The following is an 18589-nucleotide window of genomic DNA, read 5'->3' on the forward strand; positions in this document are numbered from 1 at the left end:
GGGAAAATGTCTCTGGGGCAGGGCCGGCCTTCCCGACAGGCAACACAGGTGGCCCCCTATGGCGCTATCTGCTAGTGAGGCGCACCCCTCCAAATTTATATATATTTTTAATATAATTTTAAACGGTGAAACACACCCTTTACAATAATAACTGAACATGTTTTCTCTTAATTGAATATTAATATTAAAAATCTATAACTGTACCTGCTAATCTTCTGCCCATATTTATTTTTTATTTTACTTTAATTCTTGTTCTATTCTATATCATTCTATCATGTCGTTTGCACATTGTGTTTTTTTTTATTTTAAGATATGTGTTGCTGAATAGTAAAACCAAACAGGAACGTAGAAAGTTCCTTCTACTGAAACTTTTAGATTTTATTTTAACTTTTGATTGCAGTGTTTTGCAGATTATGGATTTTGCACCATTTTTTTTGTTGTTCCCTCGAGACATTTGCACTATATCTGTAAGTATTATATTGTATTATAGTGCATTATTCTACATTTTAAAATAGGTTATTTATATATATATATATATATATATATATATATATATATATATATTTTTTTTTTTTTTTTTTTTTTTTTTTTCCCCGATGATGTGTTGTTTTGCATAATTGCATTGTTTTGTCTTGATATTTAAAATAAATAATAATGTGTACACACTGTGTATTGACTTAAGAAAAAAAAAAAAAAAAAAAAAACTTGACCTATTTTTATTCATGCATGGCCTAAAGCTGGCCCTGCTCTGGGGTCACCAGAAATGTGTGATATCAGAATGGGGATACAACCCAATAAAGGTTGGGAACCACGACGTCATCCACACTAGACAAAAACAAATACGTTACTTTAAAAAAAAAAAAAAAAGAGCATTATTTAAATTCACGTTTTCCATGGCAACCGTGTCATCTCTCACCCTATATAAGCGGTTAGAAAGAAAACAAACTGTTTTCCAGCAGTTGTATCTGCAGTGCGCTGTGCAGTCTGCAAGGAAAACTCTGTCAGGAATCGTCAGCGACCCTTTCTCGACATTATCAACAAGGAATTCACAAATTAACAACCCCTGCTCTCAAAATGAGGTAAGTAGAAGTTTTATTAGGCTTTATTTGACCGGAAAGTAGTTCCTACTATATTCCGCCAGGCGGCAGCATAGTACATGTGGAGGTCATTTATCACAACGTATGATAATAATAGCAACATAATTACAGATATAACTACTAATTCACATGATATACAGCTGATAGCAGTGTGGGACACCACTATTTACACAAAACTGACTTATTTTTAATGATGTTCTAACACTTTTTTGAAACCGTTGTATTTTTATTTAAATTTTTTGGCTAAATATGTTATAGAAGAGCAATTTTCAAGTGTTTTGTGCGACCTCTAACTATTATTTCATTTGCATAAAATTGGAATTCAAATAATTTCGCAAGATATGGGTAATTTTGTGTGGTTTTGGAGTCATTATGTGTGTTTTTGTTATTTTTTGGGGGGTTCTTATTGTAATATTGTGTAATGTTCTGTCTTTTTCTGCATTGTTGTCATGTATTGTATGTATTGTTGTTGATTTGTGCGTTTTTGGGGTCACTTTCTGTATCTTTATTGTTGTTTTTTGTATTTTCCTGTCATTTTGTGTAACTTTGTTGACAGTTTGTGTGTCTTTGTAGCTATTCTATAATGTTTTTGTTGTTTCCAGAGTCATTTTGTTCGTTTAAGTAGTTGTTGTGTCCTTGTTAAGTCATTTTTGATTTTTTTTTTTGGGCATTTTATTGTTGATTTGTGTTTTGGGATTTATTTTGTGTATTGTGTGTGTGTGTGTGTGTGTGTATCTTATTTATTCTTGTTTATTTCTTTGTATCACAGGACACCATTATCCATGGTGATGGAACCTTTGGTGAAGGAGGAGGAGGAGGAGGAGGAGTTGAAGCATCTCCTACCTGAGATCACTGATATTGTGCAGGTCTATCCAGAGGTTGCAGGACTGGTGCACTGGGCGACTTACCCTGTGCCATCATCTACTCATGTTTGTAGATGTCCTCCTCCACCATTAACAGACCTCAAAGTAAGAATCACTGAAACACATGGTGCCAATGTGGGCAACATCACAGCATACATTTGTTCATCCATTAAGAACAGACAGGCCCTTCCTCGTGCTTCTATATGACTCTGTTGTTGTTAGAAGCACAGTTTTTAATAGATTTATTTAGGTCTTTTTATCCAGTTCTTATGTGGCATTGGAATATCACTCAGTTTGTTTTCTTTGACAGACCCTAGCAGTAGTTTTTTGGTGTATGGTTGATACCATGGCTGGGGTAAAATATAATTGCAATCACATAATTGATAATTATTTACATTTATGAAATAATTAAAATTGTAATTGTATTTGTATTTGGGGGGAAAAAAAACTGTTGTTGTAATCATAATAAAGTTGTAACTGAGTTCAGATAATTGACTTTGTAATAGTAATTGAAATGGAAATTCTCAAAAAACGGTCAGTAGCAAGCCACAAAAATGTAAAAATCTGGGAATTTTTTCCTGATTTAAGGCTATCATAAAAACCTAACAACTAGTTCAAGTTTGATGAGCTCACTTAAACTGGAGTTAGAATCCAGTAAGGTGTAAAAAATAAAATAAATAAATAAATAAAATGTGGAAGAACACCCACTTTCAGAGATATGGCTGTATATAGTAAAGCATAAAAATGGAAAAATATGGCCTTTTTTTTTTTACTGTTCAGACAATTTTAATATTTGAAGGAAAAAATAATAATTAAGGGGTATACTGACAGAAAAGAGGCTCAGACGCCCACACCAAGAACATGAATATCATTTTTTTTCATTAATTAGGAATTCTAACAAAGTAACCAAGAGATGAAAAACAAATTGGATGATAGATAATAATTTTTAGTGTATTTTATAGCTGATTTAAGATGTGGGAGACAACTGACCCGTTATCATGGTACTAACAGAAAGCTAACATAAGAGGAAGGTCACGTTTTATGAGGTTTATGAGAAATTGATAACGTAATTGTAATTGACTTTCAGAGGGAAAATTATATTTCTAATTTGAATTGTAATTGGAAAAATGCAGGTCATCGTAATCATAATATAGCTGTACTTGAACATTTATTATTGAGGATGTAATTGTAATTGAAAAATGCAACTGGTGTCTAATATTCATGTTTTTGTGTCTCCAGTTTTACAGCAGTCCATTCTTCCCACCTGAGTGTTTTCCTTCTTTTGAAGAACGGTAAGCAAAGCAAACAAACACACCTGATCCATCACAGACGTTGGTCCACATGTTTGTGACATGATTTCTCATGTTTTTATCTTTGTAGAGATGAGTTGGATGAGTTATTGGCTATCATGCCACCAGAGGCCCTGGAACCCGTCCCAGTTCCAAAGTAAGTGTCCTTGAGTTGTTTTAATTGTCTTTTTTCCTGAGTAACTCTAGATCAGAGTGTCTCCCTGCTCTCTCTCTCTACTACTCTCAGCTACTGTTTCCCTGCCCTGCTCACTGTTTGCGTTTTGTTCCTTCAGGAAAAGAAAACACGAGAAGGATAAGGGGACGTACGTAAAGAAACCTCCCAACGCATTTATGCTGTTCTTAAAAAGCGAGAGGAAGACAGTCCAGGAAGAGCTCGGCATTAAGAACAGTGCCGCAGTCAATCGAGTTCTTTCTGAACGCGTAAGTTTGTTTGTTCCTCGATGAATGATCTGTGATCTTCACATTTTTGTCTTTGGTGTGTGTGTGTTTGTGTGTGTGACACTTTGTTATTGTTCATCCACAGTGGAAGTCTTTGGCAGAAGACAAAAGGCAGATCTTCCAAGCTGAAGCCCAAGTGGAAGCTCACATACACGCTCTCAATAACCCCGGCTGGAGCAACAAAGTGAATTACGTAAGTCTACTGCGCAGAAATGTTTACCCATCAACCTTAGAGGTGATGACATCATGACTGTGGAAGTGTTTTATCAGCTGACTAGAATTGTCATGTGTCTGTTTTTAGGGGACAAAGAGTAAGAAATCAAGAACCAAAGCTCCACGTCTGCCTCCACCCTCCTACTGATGGGACATTACTACAGCAAACATTACTAACATACTAACGGTAAGTATCATTACTCAAAACATCACTTCATTTTATGTTGATTTTATTTCAAAATAGTTTTTCCACAAATGTGAAATCAAGTCACCAGTTACCACTGCTCCTCAGGGATGGGTTAAATACAGAGGACAAATTCCATGTATGTAACAACATTACATGACCAATTAAAGGCGAAAGCCCCGATTTAATCTTAATCTTAATCTTTAATCTTTAATCTTAATCTTTAATCTTAATCTTTAATCTTTAATCTTAATCTTTAATCTTAATCTTTATCTTTAATCTTAATCTTTAATCTTAATCTTTAATCTTAATCTTTAATCTTAATCTATAATCTTAATCTTATAAAACAAGAATAATGTGTATCTAAACTGATGTGCAGACACAGACACACTCTGAACACAGGTTTAATCTCAGATGTGTTTTAGTCTAAAACACGTGTCAAACTAAACTTTAGAGCATCCAATTCATCCCCTTGGAAAAAAAGAAATTGATATCTCATCTTCTCCAAATATTTCAAAGAAACTCTAGTCTTTTCATGCTTAGATCACATGACGGAAGTCATTTTTAATTGCAAATTGAGAACTCACAGTTTTTCTCAAACTGTGCAATTTTCATTAAATTATTTCCCAAGGGTTCCCTGAATTAAATTAAAGTTTTGTCACAATATAAGAGAATAACCTGCCGGGAATAATATCCCTCACTTATTGCTTGGATATTGTCGATACCTTAATCAATACTAATGATAATCAATCAATGCTCTAAAACAAAAATGAGGTGTACCTTAATGTGATGTGCAGACACAGACACACTCTCGCAGAACAAGTTTAATCTCAGATGTGTTTAATGTCCCAGTCTAAGAGTATTGAGGTTTGCATCAGTATAACTTCATTTTGTGTCTGTGCTCTCCATAAATTGTTTGAAATGCACATATCAGCATCTAAGATGACCTTTAACAATGGGAATGACTTTAGTTCATGTTGGATTCTATCATAGAGACTCACCTAGAAACAAGCCTGCAGTAGAATCAGAAGACTCATCAGCTGTTCTCTATTTTTTTTCCTAGCACCAAGGACAGCAACGACATCGGCAGCAACAACAACAACAACAAGGGCAACGTCAGCAGCAACAACGGCGACAACAACAAAAAGGGCAGTGTCAACAGCAAATTCAGCAGCAACTACAGCATCAGCTGCAACAACAAGATCAATGTCAACAACAGTATCAGCAGCAACAAGAAGGGCAATGTCAGCAGCAACAGCAACAGAGGCAGCAGCAACAACAAGGGCATCGTCATGGCAACATCAACAGCGGCAACTGTTGTTGTTGTTGTTGCTGCTGCTGACGTTGTCCTTGTCGTTGCTGCTGCTATCACTTTTGATGTTGCTGCCGACATTGCCCTTGTAGTTGTTGCTGCTGATGCTGTTGCCGCTGTTGATGTTGCTGCAGACTTTGCCTTTGTTGCTGAATCAGAAGACTCACCACTTGTTCTCTGTATTTTACTAGCATCAAGGACAGCAACCACATCAGCAGCCAGAACAACAAGGGCAACGTCAACAGCGACATCAGCAGCAACTACAGCATCAGCAGCAACAAGAAGGACAACGTCAACATCAACAGGGGCAACTGTTGTTGCCCTGAATTATGGCAAGTTAGCATTAACAATTCCAATATTGTCATAAAGACATCACAAATAACAATTTTAAATTCAACTTCAGATTTCTTTTTTTTTTCTTCTTTTTTTTAACCGTAAACGCTTATCACTTTCAGACCATGTCACATTTTGTATGTATTGGGATTTTAATTAACTGAATGAAATTAAATGTATTTATTTATCTATTTATTGCTTTGAAATTTCACAATGAAATATTAATTTTCTTATTCTTGTAATGAAGCTGTCATCTGGTGTCATGTCACAGTTTCAACACCAGGGGTCGTATATGTATGAATAATAATGCTGTTGAGTCCTTGGGCTTTATGTAGCAAATTTCAGGAATTATTAGTTGATATTGTAAACTATTAGGACATATTTAATGCATCGATTAGCCCACTGACAAGAGCCTATTCAACCACTTTCTCTGGATCAGCTCATACAGTAGCCTCCACAATTAGACATAGTCTTAATTTCAACTGGCCTAGGACGAAAATATTATTTAATTGTGCTTTAATAGGGTTCATTACCCGTAACTACAATATGTAGCTCCTTCGAGCACCAAATATAGAGGAAAGCTAATGGCAAAGGTAATGAGTGCCCGAAGCTTAAGATGATTGTGTTGCCAGAAAGTTGTAATAAGATAATCATTGATATTTTATGTAAAGTATAACATTACAGAATAAAAGGAAGGCAGGTTATTTGTTCGCAAATGTTAGATATCACATTGATTTTTATTTTATATTTATTTTTTTATTTTTTTATTTTTTATTTTTTAAAGCCAAAGTCCATTTTGCAGTGATTCTATCTTTCATTTACTGGGTCAAACAAGCAAAACCAATTCAACAGCTAAACTTTTAACTATGGCCTCCATCCCATGCATCTTCTTATCAGATGAGTGTGGTGGAAGGCTCGTGCTGCCAGGAGCACAAAAATGGTACATCCTGGACACTTTGCCAGTATTAACAGTGACTTAGAACATTTTCTCCTACTGTCAATTTGGAATGCTTTAAAAAAACTAGAACAATAAAAATGATGTTTACTGTATGCAAGGGAACATGGGGGGTGAAAGTAACTAGTAACTTTTACTTTAAGTACTATTTAATTGAACTACTTTTTACTTGTACTTGAGTATTTTATGTATGACTTACTTTTACTTGTACTTGAGTAAAATTGCAACCAAATAACAATACTTCTACTTAAGTAGGATACATCAGTACTCTTTATACCTCTGTCTGTCTATCTATCTATCTATCTAACACAGTGGTCACCAACACGCTGTCCGCGGGCACCAGGTAGCCCGCATGGACCACAAGAGGAGCCCTCAGGCCTGTTCTGACTGGACCACTATTACCAATAAGCTCCATAAAAAGTCTGACTTATTTGCCAGGCTTTAAGCTCACAAAGAAAAACACAGGTGATAGATGTAGTAGAGTTACTGCTGCACTTGACAATTTTGCTTGTTATAATGTTATGAGTTGCTTTTAAAAAAAAAATGCAAAGTGGATTTCTGTAAAATATTAGAAAATGGTTCTATTGTACAAATGTTAAATGTTTTTACGATTAGTAGGAATAATGTTAAATGTCCTAATCCTTATATAACCACCTGGAGTCAGTAGCGCAACAGTCAAATCAAAAAGTAGTGGATTTGACAACTTCAGATTTACAATATTAAAAAAAAAAAAAAAGAGAAAAGAATTACACTTCATTGCGACAGCCACAAATGATTTCCTATAAAAATGAACAAAAATGAAATTATTTTTTAATTAAAAAAAAAACAAAAAAAAACATGTCCTATTGTTAGAGTTGAGATAAATCTCGAGTTCAGTACCTGAGATTGCATACAGAGACAGAGTCAGAGGTTTTGTTTCGCTGAATCCATCAATCAATCAATTTATTAGAAACACAAAATTAATCTCTGTTTTCAAAGGTTTAAATCTTACAGTATTTATTTTAATTTGAAGATGTTTTACGTTTAGAAATCAAATGATCAGCTCCTTGTAATTAGTTAAAGATGACATTTACTTGTGATTTAAAGCAATATAAATGATGTTTAAGACTGATTGATTTATTCATTATTATTGCTCATTCATGGGCCTACGGCGTCTGTTTATTTGATTTATTTAGGTAGATAGAACACGAGTTGTTTAACGTGTATTACGTTTAATTTCAAAACATAATTATTCTTATTTGTTAATGATTTAGACTGTGCATTTTACTAGTGTTAATCTGATTGCTTTGTTTTTATCTGATTTGTCTCTTCGCTTGTGTACATGTTGTTTTTAGATTTAGATTAAGTTGAAATCAGATGTTCTGAAACTGTCCTTGTCCTGAAAATGGCAGCTAACAAGTTGACCTGAATATATTTTATGAATATATTTATTGAGTATAAAGACATATAATTATAGTATTACACACAAAAAGAAACCATGAATAGTAAATCCATTCTAACAATAGCTTAGAGTAAGTTTCCTTATTAGTCTCCCTTTTAATGAAAGTGAAACCCTGAAAATGTAGTATTTATAAAGTGTTTATGAAACCGGTGGCTCTTCTGATTATACAAAACAAGTTCATACACCTTTAAGAGATAGATTGCATATTAACCATTGCCTTATTTTCCCACGTATTCGTGAGTTAAACACTGGGAATCGTGCATGTATGAGCATGTTTTATTTGTTGTTTTTTTGGGGCGCTTGTGCATCAAGTGCGCGCGCACGTGTCCGCGTGTCCTACAGCGACACACCCTGGGAGCCGCTCACACGCGAGCCTGATCTGACCTTTGACGTCATCGCTGAAGTCTCGCGTGATTTCCGCGTAAGCTTTACTCATATAAGCCCAGGCTCGTCTTCGTCCTTTTCGTTCGTCCTCAGTGCAGGATAACGTGATAGTTTCCTTCCACTCCTCGCGTTTACCGAGCGAAGGGCATCAGGAACCCTCGGCTGTTTCCACGAAAACAGAGACAACTAAAAAAAAAGGCATTTACCACCAGGAATTAAAGTCATTACCGGTGAGTATTCCAGGAAACGATGTCGTAATTTTTTGTTAGCAGCCCGGCCTGGTATTTGTCTTTCTCAGGCGTGGCTTTAACATTGTTTTACATATAAATCCATGTTTTAAACAACCACTCTAAGGTGAATATCAGACCCATATATGGTAAAAACCCGTGTGTTGTTTAAAGCTGTAATGCTAAACCGTAACAGCGCTGTTATTAAACCCACTAAAGCAGATTATTGTTTCTATAACACTGGATTTGGGTCTGCTTTTACACTAAAAACATTAAATAGAGGGTTATAACATCACGGTAAAATAGATTTAGTATTTTATTGTTTTGTTTTTGTACCTGTAGACTTTTGAACTTGACCGGCAGAGGTTCCCAAAGTGTGGGACGCGGCCCTGGCGACAAAGTATCAGAGCCACTGACATGAAGTCAGAGTAAACACTAATGTTATGAAATAAAAATGACTAATCCTTATTACATGGTCATTACTAGATTTGTGTCATAAATGGGATTTCTGAGATTGACTAATGTGATGTATTGCTGCCTCACAGTGAGAAGGTTGTGAGTTTGAGTCCAGGTTGTGTTTGTATTTCTTCCTGAGTGTGTACAGGGTTTTTATTCAAGTGCTATGGTTTCCATCCACTGTGCTGAAACACTAATTTTCCTTTTATTTTATCCGGTTCAATTTTATTTTATTTTTACAACGCCAAATGCAATGTCCTCTCATGGCACTCATCATAAAATATAAAGTCAGAGTATCTAATGTGTGTGCGTAAAGTAAAAAAACAAAAAGTATAAATGCACCTTTAACTAGTCTACATTTACATTTGTTTAAATGTTTACATTTTACATTTCAAATTCAAACTTTGTCCTGATGTTAACTCAGCATTTACATGCTTGTACATTTGCAAACCCTATTTTGCAGCATGGGGACTTTCTCACTTTTTTCACTCTGATTGCTATTTTTTTAATCACAAATTTCAGTTTAAAATCATAAACGATAGTTATTTTAGTCTTTATATATCAAATTACTAAGTAATTAAATTATTAAGTAATTTCTAGCAATACATTTTTGGGTTTATCAGACCTGTTCACATGACACAGTGTGGTGACATGTCTCATCTCTGTTTTTGTTTTCTTCGAGGCAGATATCTGGACAATCAACTTGTAAATGATGGATGTGATTATGCGTCGCTGTCCATATTTGGCTCGTGCACCCCAGGCCTTCTTCCAGCAGTCCAGAAAAGTTCTGGTCGGGTATGCCCAGCGATGCCCAATCATGATGGAACTGGCTGCAAAACCCATGGCCCCTACGATGGCACGGGCCCTCTGCTCCTCCTCTTCTTACAAGGTTCCAGAGAATGCGTCTGTCAATAAAGGTGAGTGTGAAGAAATAGCATTTTGTTCTATGTCATGGGCAGAAAAAAATACCCCTTAAGTTCTCATCATAACATTTTACTTTGCACACCTGTAGCACCTATGGAGGAGGCAATCTCTAAGCTGCCTTCTGGTCATCCAATGCCACCATCAGGGCAGGCACTTGCTTCCAAATGCCCTTTCCTGGCTGCTGAGATGGGCCAGAACAACAGCAGTGTTGTCCGTCAGGTGGGCATGGAATTTGAAGAGCATGTGGAGGAAGTCCGCACTGTCCAGAAAGGTCTGTTTGATTGCTGATGGAGTGGATTGGCCTACAGTTGTATGATAATATAAGTTACCAATTTGTGTTCTATTGATGTTTTTCAGATCTGTCTGCTGCTCAGGGGAAGCAAGCATCTAAAATCAACATCACTAAAGGAGGGGAGCATGACAACTTGATGAAGACCCTCCTGAAGCAGCGACCTAAAAATGTCACTCACTTGCTGAAAGATAACTTGCCTGGCAGAGGTACGTCATGGGTTTACATGGGAGCTTTAATTCCCAGGCAACAGTTCAATCCTCTTTAAATTGACCTTGGAAACACATAACTCCTGATGCAAATGTAATTCCCTATTAAACTTAAATCCAAATTAGGTGGCTGGTTCATTCCGAATTAAATAATTCCTCTATCTTGTAAAAATTCCGCTATGAGATAATTCCGGTTGTTCTGCGCATGCTCGGCCAGTCACGATGGTGCGCTAGTGACTACATAATCCAAGATGGCGGCCCGGACTAGAGCCGAGACTATTTATTTAATAAGAGCCTTAAAAAACATGGAAATAATGAAAAGAGTGGATGGACGGAAGCATAAACATGCAGACATTTACACAGACACATAGACTTATTACACACACGAACATTGGACAGGTGATACTAAAACCTGGAGACTCAGTAAATGTGTCTCTGTACTGCATGCACAGGCTGTAATATCACCAAGTTTATCATTGTAATGGTTGTTAGAGCTACTATCTTTACCAGGGAGCAAATAATTATTCCTAGTTATTGTTTTACTGGGCTTTATTTACCGGTGATTAGTTCCCAGCTCCCTTCTCCTGCTCCGCTGACCAGAGTGAAACAGTGTGTTATTGTCGAGCTGCTGCTTCAAAACTACAACAAAATAAATGTGAAAACTGTTCCTATTTGGTCTTCTATGTTGTAACTGACTTTAAAAAGTTTGTTGTGTGTTTTTTCTGATAGAAGTGATTACGTCACGTTTTCCCCCTGTCCAATCAGAACCCTTCCTAACCCCCTGACGTGAAGTGGAATAGAATAAAGCCGAATAAACCTGTTTTCCATGTAAACCTCAATGCGAAATTACTATTTCCATGTAAACACGAAGCAAAACACTTTAATTCCGAATATTTTAATTCGAAATAATTAATTCTCAATTAAAAAAAGTTATTTAACCATGGCCATAGAATGGAAAAGTCATTTCTGACCTGTTTGATGACTATATTTCTCTCAAAGAAGTGGTACGCAGGCTTTCTTCATTTTCACATTGCTCCATCTGTAACACTGAGCAAGCTTTGCCTTCCTGTTTGCACACAGTGTCCAACTTCTGCTACGATGAGTTTTTCGAAAAGAAGATCGAAGAGAAAAAGAGTGACCACACGTATCGCGTGTTTAAGACGGTAAATCGACTGGCTTGTGAGTTTCCGATGGCAGAGGACTTCACCGGCTCACTGGAGGACAAGAGGGAGGTGTCCGTTTGGTGCAGCAATGACTACCTGGGCATGAGTCGACACCCTCTGGTTGCAAAGTCTATTATGTGAGTCATGAAGCAGGCATTTATAGATGTATTGCTGAGAAAGAATAACACAAGATCCAGTCTTTTGGGTTGCAGCGTGATTGTGCCTGTGTTTTCCCTGATGGCTTTTGCTTTTATAATCTAAACAAAAACACAGGCCATAGAAAACAACTGTAACCTGATTCCCATGAGTGTAATATATATGGAGCACCCTTATTATCTTGATTGAGATTTTTTGTTTCTTTTCCATTGGAGGATCAGCTTGTCTGAGCTTGTCCAGGGTGATTATTGTAAAGCTGTGACACCTTAGACCGAAGTGTCACAAACACAACACCTCTCATTTGTCCTCACCTACATGGTAGCCATGGTTCTCTCTCACACATGGTGTTAATTCAAATGGTTTGTTTGTCTTCCAGGGATACTTTACAAAAACACGGGTCTGGAGCAGGAGGCACCAGAAACATCTCTGGGACCAGTAAATTCCACGTGGAACTGGAACACGAGCTGGCCGACCTCCACAAGAAGGATGCCGCGCTACTGTTTACTTCCTGCTTCGTAGCCAATGACTCCACCCTCTTCACCCTCGCCAAAATGCTGCCTGGTACACCCACCTTGCATTATTTACCAAAACTTATTTTATGTTTTAAATGGTTTTCTTAGTTCTAATCAGTTATCTTGATCCATTTGTAGGATGTGAGATCTACTCTGATGCTGGTAACCATGCCTCAATGATTATGGGCATCAAAAACAGCGGGGCGAAGAAATTCATTTTTCGTCACAATGATGTGGGCCACCTCCGTGAACTGCTACTGAAGGGAGACCCCACGAAGCCCAAAATTGTGGCTTTTGAGACGGTTCATTCCATGGATGGTGAGTTTAGGAGTATTTCTTTGTACGCTTTTTGTTTAAAAAGGCGTATTTTTGAGCCTAAATTACCTTTATGTTGTGTAGGAGCTGTGTGTCCCCTGGAGGAGATGTGTGACATAGCTCATGAATTTGGAGCCATCACATTTGTAGATGAGGTACATGCCGTGGGCCTGTATGGAGCCCGAGGTGGAGGAATTGGGGACCGGGACGGTGTCATGGACAAGATGGACATCATCTCAGGGACACTAGGTCAGCATGGATTTTCTGCTTGAACAAAAAAACAACTACTAGTTATCATTATTAGATCATCTAACTCTAATTGTAGAGGATCTAATTTACCATGGTACATTTCCAATGGGCGCATTTACAGATTAGGGTTCTTCTAGCTCTGTTTTAGTGTTGCACAGAGGATCAGGCCTCCCCTGTATAAGCAATAAGCTTGAGGGCTCAGTAATGCTGGAGCAGACCTCTAGTTGCTAAGCAACTGTGGGCACTTGTTACGCTCTTATTGAATTATTCTTGTGTCTGTGTGTCACTGACACATGAGGGGGGAATTATTTCTGCCTCTGAGCTCTTATGCCTCTGTGCAGCTGATCATTCAAGAAGATCTCTCCTTTAAAGTGAAGTGATCTTTAGCATTTTGTTTGTTTGGATTAAAGGTCAGTAACAGTTTTGAAGAAAACCGTCTTGTGTCCTGTTCTCCTGCAGGCAAAGCTTTTGGCTGCGTTGGTGGCTACATAGCAAGTACCTCTGCCCTCGTGGACACTGTGCGCTCCTATGCTGCTGGTTTCATCTTCACCACTTCTTTGCCACCAATGCTGCTAGCTGGAGCCAAGCAGTCCATCCAGGTTCTGAAAGGGGAAGAGGGACGCACACTCAGACGCAAACACCAGCGCAACGTCAAGCTACTCCGGCAGATGCTGATGGACTCTGGCCTGCCCGTCGTGCATTGTCCCAGCCACATCATCCCTGTTCGGGTAATGGGATACTTATATTTTTTTGCATTAATGGCATCAGCATATAAAGCTATAAACGCCCATTTTTTTCTCTAATGACATCCTCATGTGTATTGATTCTTTTAGGTGTCTAATGCGGTAAAAAACTCAGAGGTGTGTGACCTCATGATGAGTCGTCATAACATCTACGTGCAGGCGATCAACTATCCCACAGTTGCCAGAGGAGAGGAGCTGCTACGCATCGCACCCACTCCTCACCACACCCCTGCGATGATGAAATACTTTGTTGGTGAGAATCTTTTTTACTTTCCTTTTTGTTAACTCCACTGTAAAGGTGCGTTCACACGAAACGCCACTTCAGCGACTCTGGCTACTAGATTACATTTAAAGAGTAACAAAACCACTCACTGCAGCGAGAGGGCTGTACACTTCTTCTACAGCCACACGTTTACAGCTTTTTAAATTCTAAGTATATTGAGGGAACTCATCCTTTAGTAACTCTGTAAGTTGAGCATTTAGGCCATAAGTACATCATGCTGTAGAAGAAGTATGCAGCCCTCTCAGGGTCATCATGTCACTGGAGCGATCAAGCCACCAAAAAAGCGCAACAATGTTCAAGTAACTCATCACAGGCGATTTATGTAACTGTAGTCGCTGAAGTAGCGTTCGGTGTGAACGCACCTTAACACTGATATTTGTGGCTGACAGTAGTTTTTGGGGTCATTGATCTCATCCTCTGTCTGTTTTCCCTCCTCAGAGAGACTGGTGCACACGTGGAAGGAAGTGGGTCTGGAGTTGAAGCCCCATTCGTCAGTAGAGTGCACCTTCTGCCAGCAGCCGCTACATTTCGAGCTGCTGAATGAGCGTGAAAGGTCTTACTTTAGTGGCCTGAGTCACCCCATCTCAGCCTGCGCATAACACTATTAAATAAGCACTACTCCTGGCTTTAGAATGCAGATACACACTTAAATCCCATTCCTTTATATTTGTCATAAAATGTAAACGATTCTGTCTGAAAAGTCATTCGACACATATTTAAGATATTCTATGATCAGATGCTCTATATGCTACAAATAAAAAAACAAAAACAAAAAAAAAAAAAAACTGTTTGCTTCCTTTGTTCTTCACTTGAAGTTTGTGAGATGTTGACTATTGGCTGAGATCAATAACCAGCCAATACCTGATGGTCTTTTGGAGACAGACATGTACTGAATACTGTGTCAGGTCAGAAAAGTAGGTCAACCATTGTCCTGCCTCAGTTGAACAAAAGCTTTGGTCCTTCAGCCGATATTATGATTTTGATTTACTAGCCCACTTGTGTTTGAAAGAAAATTAGGACACCAAAACATTTCCCATTTAGGGCTGGTGAAGAAAATAAGGAAGAACTGGTCCATGCTTTTATCTCCAGCAGACTGGACTATTGTAATTGTCTTCTGACAGGAATCCCCCAAAAGAACATCAAACAGCTACAGCTGGTTCAGAACGCTGCAGCTCGGGTCTGAACCAGAACAAAGAGGTCAGAGCACATTACTCCAGTTTTAAAGTCTTTACACTGGCTCCCAGTCAGCCTCAGAATAGACTTTAAAGTTCTGCTGCTGGTGTATAAATCTGTGAATGGGTTTGGTCCAGAATACATCAGTGACATGTTAGTCAGGTATGAACCCAGCAGGTCTCTCAGATCTATGGACACAGGTCAGATAGTGGAGACCAGAGTTCACAGTGAACATGTGGATGCTGCTTTTAGTTGTTATGCTGCAAAGAAGTGGAACAAACTGCCAGCAGAGCTGAAGTCAGCATCTAATGTGAACATTTTTAAATCAAAGTTAAAGGCACTTTTTTTTCTCTACTGTGTCTGATTGAGAGAGAGATTTTTGGTCATGTTGTTGATGTAATGTGTTTGTTGATGATTTTAATTGAATGTTTTATCATGTAAAGCACATTGAGTTGCCTTGTATGAAATGCGCTTTACAAATAAATTTGCCTTGCCTTGGGATTGCAGCATTTTTAAGGTTGAATTGAAAGTAATTTAGTCATTCATCTTTGAAAGTCACTCATCCGTTAGCATTGCTTATTGTCAGAGGTGAAAGTAAAGGATTACAAGTACTCACGTTACTGTAATTTAGTTGCTTTTACTGGTACGATTTGAGTATATTTCTAAATCAGTCATTTTACTCTGACTAAAGTACATTTTAAAATAATTAAAGTAATTAGTTACATTTCTACACCCAACCGTTACCGAGTAAATGATTATTTTTGTTTTAAAATGATCAACGGACATTGTGAAACTACAAAAAAATGAAATATCCAGACAAGAATCAAATGATTCACATCATAGCGAACCAATCAGATGAAACGTAATGCACGGCGCCAAGACAGCATCGAATGCAGGTTATTTTCTCACTTTTAAAATTCATCAATTTATCTATACTTGGAACCTGAGAATTTTTATTTTATTTTGAATTGAATTCATTTGTGTTATTTTATTTAAAGAAAAAAGAATTGCACATTTTGACAAACTTTATTTTTTACAGATGCCTTTGTGCAAAATAAATTCGATTATTTAATCTTCTCCTTTTTAAGTTCATATATGAGACGTTTACTGTGAGATTTATTACCAAAAATACAGTAAGTGTGGGTGGGTGAAATTAAATATTTACTTTAATTGAGCGACTTTTTACATGTATTTGAGTACAATTTAAATCAAGTAACAGTACTTCTCCTTGAGAAGGATATATCAGCACTCGCTACACCGCTGTTTATTGTTGTTTTAGACATGTTGGTTTGAATATGAAAGGAATCATATTCTTAAAGAGAAGTATGAACGAGTAGTTCTTAGATTTTCAAAACAACAAAAAGGATTCTGTTACAGCACGTATAAAGGTATACTCTTGACAACAGCGTCTCGATGCCAAGGGACTTTAATTGTGACGTAGATGCACATATTAAAGGTCACACTGGTAATTATAAAGTTGTAAAAAAAAAAAAAGGTTCACACCTGTTCCTTGCTGTACAGAAACCTGAGACAACCTCCGCCTCAAACGACTCACGTGAATGACCTTATCTGGCCTTCAACGTGGGTTAGGGTTATCAGGTGACACAGCTCAACTCACTAACTAAATAATATGTCATTATTTGCTGTCATCTAAACCTCACAGTCACATTAAGGCAGAATTATATGATGAGAAAAGTGTGAAACTTTTATTTGGATAAGCTATTATTTAATTTGCAGGGACCGGCAAATATTTACTCCATAAACTGAGAAAAGATGAATGCATTTAACAGAATTATACACATTTAAATACACCTGATTAAAAAAAAAAGAATAAAAACAGTAGAAATGTGGAAGGTCATGCTGCCTCGCACCAAGAAGGGCATGAGTTTGCACGTTTTTCTTTGGAGTTTTAATGATGTTGCTAGTTGTTTCCTTAGAATCCAAATGCATATTTCTTAGATTGTTAGAAATTAAAAATAGGGTTTTACAATGAATTGGTGACGCAGATTTCAGCTGAATAAGTTGAAAGATAAGATCAGGTGGGGGGAATAAATTGAAATTTGTATATAGTATATAGAGTAACTACAATATCATATTGCACTCCCACCTTAAAATAATCAATTCTTCCGCACCCCTTCTATCGTCCCACCCTGACTCCCTCTTCCCTGTTCCCTTCCCCCTCCTTTAAAAAAAATTAAATAAATAAATTAACATTATTTTTTAGAACTAACCTAGTTTTATTCCAGTGTTTCAAGAACATATGTAATGATGAGAGAAATAAAACAATTATTCAACTGAATTTGTTTAAGTTCACTTTGATTCATTCAGGCAACACTTTTATCTTGTTAGAAATATTTCTCAAGGACAGCTTGTTTTCAGATAATGTGAAACTTCTGACAAAAGAACATTCTGACCTGACTGGTTAGGAGGTGTTACTAAAAGGACAAAAAGATCAGTAATGTTTTAGAACAGAGTGGGCGGGTAACAGCTGTTTATACTACTAATGACTATTATTGAAGCTACAGCTAGTATCATTATTTTAAGGGAAATTTGGTTTGAGGGTTTGGTTTGGACACAGGACCAAACACACCTCGTCTAGCAGGTTGTGTTGTCAGCTGTAGTCTCACCTTCCACTTCTTTGTCTCTACTATGGATCCCTTAAGATGGTGTTTTTCAACCTTGGGGTCAGGGCCCTATGTGGGGTCACCTGAAATGCCTAGTAATTATTAGCTTAGAATTTAATGTGTAATTACTGTACTTATTGATGTAATCAGGTTGAAGCCACCTGGGCCAGTATCACATGTTTCAGTCATTTCTCAGTGTACTTCATCACAGCTGGTTTATGAACACAATACATCCTTTGATTCAGACTGCAAGTTTTCTTTTATTAGTTTTTCTTCTTCTTCCCCATTTCATCTCACCGAACTTCACCGAACAAGACCCGTCTGATCACATGTCCCTGAAAAAGACAGACTTCATCACATGAGAATACAAGATGAACTCTTTGACTAAATGTTCATGCTCATTGTTTAATTATTATGATGGCAAGAGTATTTGTGTTTGATTTTAATTGTCGGGCTGTCTTCACTACTGAGCACATTATCTCCCTCCCTCTCAGGGTCGAGATAGCAGCAGGTCCTTGGGCCTCCAGGAATGCAGTCACGTGACGCCTCTCTCTTTTAGCTCCATGGTCTGAGAGAAAATAAGGACATGCATCTAAATGGAATACACAGAGTAATTCATACAAGGTGCAAATATGTAGCATTAAAAACAAGAAGTAGATCATTCAGTCACACTCACCCTATTACCAAGAAAGAACAACAACAACAAAACCCAATCATGCACAGTGGTAGATTTTTT

The 18589-nt window shown here is 37.4% G+C and overlaps 2 protein-coding genes across 4 annotated transcripts; both read left to right on the top strand.

Annotated features, from left to right (window-relative positions):
• The first annotated feature begins 750 nt into the window (after positions 1-750).
• On the top strand, positions 751-5650 carry LOC114463638 (transcription factor 7-like). Of its 2 annotated transcripts, XR_003674113.1 has the most exons (10): positions 751-800; positions 927-1079; positions 1867-2065; positions 3200-3252; positions 3341-3406; positions 3543-3690; positions 3794-3901; positions 4010-4108; positions 5169-5220; positions 5640-5650. XR_003674113.1 is itself a non-coding variant. In XM_028447312.1 (9 exons), the coding sequence occupies exons 2-8, from the start codon at positions 1075-1077 to the stop codon at positions 4067-4069; spliced, it is 639 nt and encodes a 212-aa protein (XP_028303113.1). In that variant the 5' UTR covers positions 751-800; positions 927-1074; the 3' UTR covers positions 4070-4108; positions 5169-5434. The 2 variants fall into 2 exon arrangements, 1 of the variants encoding a protein (XP_028303113.1); XM_028447312.1 differs by lacking the exon at positions 5640-5650 and having other exon boundaries at positions 5169-5434.
• alas1 (aminolevulinate, delta-, synthase 1) lies at positions 5616-14821 on the top strand. 2 transcript variants are annotated; one of them, XM_028447311.1, is made up of 11 exons: positions 5616-5749; positions 9900-10130; positions 10226-10408; positions 10495-10635; positions 11716-11935; positions 12331-12515; positions 12605-12784; positions 12866-13030; positions 13490-13758; positions 13864-14026; positions 14495-14655. In XM_028447311.1, the coding sequence occupies exons 2-11, from the start codon at positions 9923-9925 to the stop codon at positions 14653-14655; spliced, it is 1875 nt and encodes a 624-aa protein (XP_028303112.1). In that variant the 5' UTR covers positions 5616-5749; positions 9900-9922. The 2 variants fall into 2 exon arrangements, with proteins under 2 accessions (XP_028303112.1, XP_028303111.1); XM_028447310.1 differs by lacking the exon at positions 5616-5749 and adding an exon at positions 8555-8760 and having other exon boundaries at positions 14495-14821.
• Positions 14822-18589: the final 3768 nt, after the last annotated feature.

Source organism: Gouania willdenowi, chromosome 5, assembly GCF_900634775.1.
Source record: "Gouania willdenowi chromosome 5, fGouWil2.1, whole genome shotgun sequence".
In the NCBI taxonomy this organism is placed as follows: domain Eukaryota; kingdom Metazoa; phylum Chordata; class Actinopteri; order Blenniiformes; family Gobiesocidae; genus Gouania; species Gouania willdenowi.